Source organism: Protobothrops mucrosquamatus, unplaced genomic scaffold (assembly GCF_001527695.2).
Source record: "Protobothrops mucrosquamatus isolate PMUCROS unplaced genomic scaffold, P.Mucros_1.0 scaffold1588, whole genome shotgun sequence".
In the NCBI taxonomy this organism is placed as follows: Eukaryota; Metazoa; Chordata; class Lepidosauria; order Squamata; family Viperidae; genus Protobothrops; species Protobothrops mucrosquamatus.
Window position 1 is genome coordinate 494,326 of NW_015387751.1, and position 2,926 is coordinate 497,251.

General features: G+C 38.6%; 1 protein-coding gene across 1 annotated transcript in view; it reads left to right on the top strand.

Annotated features, from left to right (window-relative positions):
- Positions 1–2,004, top strand: part of SGCD (sarcoglycan delta) — a 126,771-nt gene extending 124,767 nt beyond the window's left edge. The window contains exon 6 of the mRNA XM_015822482.1: positions 1,783–2,004. Coding sequence (XP_015677968.1) covers positions 1,783–1,859 — 77 coding nt within the window. The 3' untranslated portion in view covers positions 1,860–2,004. The remainder of the gene's footprint in view (positions 1–1,782) is intronic.
- Positions 2,005–2,926: the final 922 nt, after the last annotated feature.

The following is a 2,926-nucleotide window of genomic DNA, read 5'->3' on the forward strand; positions in this document are numbered from 1 at the left end:
AAAAAATCAAAATAACTTTTCATTTTCTATTTATATTCCTTAAAACACTTATATACACACATAGACATCTGTTCAGATGGTGACAAAGTTGTTACAAACTGTAAATCGTTCTTGCACAGCTAAACGGAAAATGAAATTACTTTCACTGTGCATTTTAACAATTCCAATTAAAAAAATTAAAAGTGGAAATTTCTCCTATCTTGATCGATCCAGTCCTCATACCTTTAAATAAATCCCATGTCAATAGAATCTATATATATTTATTCAAATAATTAAAATAATACATATTAACTTAACATACTCTATATATACTACTAAACTCTCGTATCTGTTTCATACTTTGTAACCTTTGATTAGATAAAATGCTGCACCATAGAGCAACTACTTTTGAATCAATGTACCTCAAATGGGCTAGCTTACAGAATGTGTCCAAGATCTGGGACACATGACTCCTGCGGGATTGAAACTTGGTAAAGTTGTAGCTATTTCAGTGCCACCATACCAGAAGCCCATAGGTTGTGTGGTGCAAGGGAAGATGGGCATCCCCAGCCTCTTTCTCACCTTTCTCAGGCTTCAGCAACCAATTGGTGGTGGCAAGATCCAGAGGGTGAGTAACTATTGGTTGCTTTGGAACCAAGACTGAAATTTGAAATCTCTTTAATGGCAGTGGCTGATGAAGGAAGAAGGAGGAGGAACTCAGATGCCTGCTGGCAATGTAGGGCTGGCTGGGAGATGCCAGTAGGCAACTGGTGAGACCTGTTCCTCGCTAGAGGGAGGGGGCCCTTGGAGGCATGCCAAAATGGAGAGCGTGGGTGCAGTTTTCCTCATGCTCTGCATCTCCCTTTGTTTTCTCTCTATCCACAACACAGTGACAGAAAGTTCCAAGGGTCATCTAAGAAGGAGAAGGGAGAAGAAGGAGGAGGAGGCTCCAACGGTGCTCTCCTGAAGATCATGAGGGGAGGGGAAATGGCCCGAGCCTATATTGTATGTGGGAAGAGGAACACAATGGAGTGACTGGAATACCTGCTGGTGGGGAGGAGGTTGGGGAGAAATTTTGATCTGTACTATTTCTTTCACAAATAAACCTACTGTGAATTTGGGTATGGGTTATTAATAGCAGTTGGAGTAATTTTAGGTAAAAAAGGGATTGGCAAAGGAAATATATTTTGTTTATACAATTTTTAAAAACAGATTGTGTGCGTGCACGTGTCTATCAAAACTAAAACTCCTTCATTAGTGAATGAATACCAAATTCCAAACCAAATTAGGCACATTTTGACAGATTTAGGAATTGTCCAGATCAAAGCTGAATATTTCCGAAGCATTTCAAGTCTAATGTTAACTCTTCATTAGTGATTCAGAATTTGGAAGGATACCAAGATACAAATACTGTCTGCAAAAGTGGATATTCCTCTTTCCCCAGTCATTCCCCAGAGTAAGGCAAACATCAGGGTGAGAATTGTACTTTCAAGATACTTAAAATATATACGTTTAAAAAAATTGCAAACCTGAGAGCAAATTTAGGATGAGAAAAATTAAAAACTGAAAGAAATTGAAAGACTCATGTCCTCTTTTCCTCCCTAGTACTGTAAAAAGGAAATTGATTTTTATATTATATAGGACTGCAAAAATATTCATTATCCTGGTTCTGGATTTTTGGGGATTGTAGTATGTATGTTCTGGAAGGGAGTTATGACAACTGTAAAATATGTGTGTATGATTTGCATACCTCTGCTAACAGTTTATAACAGCTATGCCTTGTGTTCTGTTTTGTGGTTTCAGGAGCAGAAGGCACAGTGTTCCCCAAATCTATAGAAACTCCTAATGTCAGGGCAGACCCCTTCAAGGAACTAAGGTAAATTCTGACATTTAGTTCTAATGTAAACTCAGAGGTACCTTGCTTGAATTGTGCATTCTGGCTGGTGATATTTCAAATCCTGAAGTAATTAAGAACTACGCAGTTGCATAGATGTCACTGAATAGCAGAAAACAGTTATACTTCAAGTAAATCTGAATTTTTAGAAGAGCATTGAGTCATGGAATTAAAACTCTTATTTTTGTGACTGGGTTTTTTTTGGGGGGGGAGCTAGAAAGGTCTTTTTTTTGGTCAGTAATGATTGAGTATGGCCTCCAGATATCACAGAATGTCAGCAAGGAGAAAAGTGGTACAGTGGTCAAATTATTTTCTATACAGATAAAATAACTTGGTACCTCTATATAGCCATGACAGCTATCAATAACCTGATTTATGTGCTACTGGAAAAACATATCCTGTATAAAAGACGAATAGGCGAGTCACAATCCACAAACCATTACATTTCTTTTTATTCAATTTTGCCTGCTTCCAAACTCTTAATGCAGCTGTGATAAGGATACCTGGCAATCAACTACCCAGCACTTTTATAGAAACAGGGCTCTCAAATACAGAAGCTAAATTTATTCCCAGCAGCTGAAGCAGCTGAATTCCAACTATAGTAAATGACTGATCCAGAATTAATTCATGCCAGTCATTTGTTTCATCTCCCTTCCCCAAGTACAGTTTAAAAAAATAGAATAAAAAAAATAGGATGAATGTCCTTGAATGAAATAGATGAATAAAAGGTCATAAAAAGCAAGCATTGTTGATATAGGCCCACAATTATATTAAAGCGGTAGCTAGATGGTGTCCTAGTGGTGAAGATCTCACCTCCAACTTGGATGGTTGAGAGTTCAATCCTAGGTAGTGGCTGTTGTGTTCTTTGTATTCCCCCCCCTTAATCCCCCATGCAGATCCTGATCACCCATTAAGGGTGATTGCCCTTCACCATTCATCGCCCATTAAGGGTGATTGCCCTCTCCATCTGCATACAGTTTCATGCCCGTTGCTGGTTGGCTAACTAGCAACAGGGTCTTGCCAGCCAATGGAACTGTGTGATTACAAGCCAGG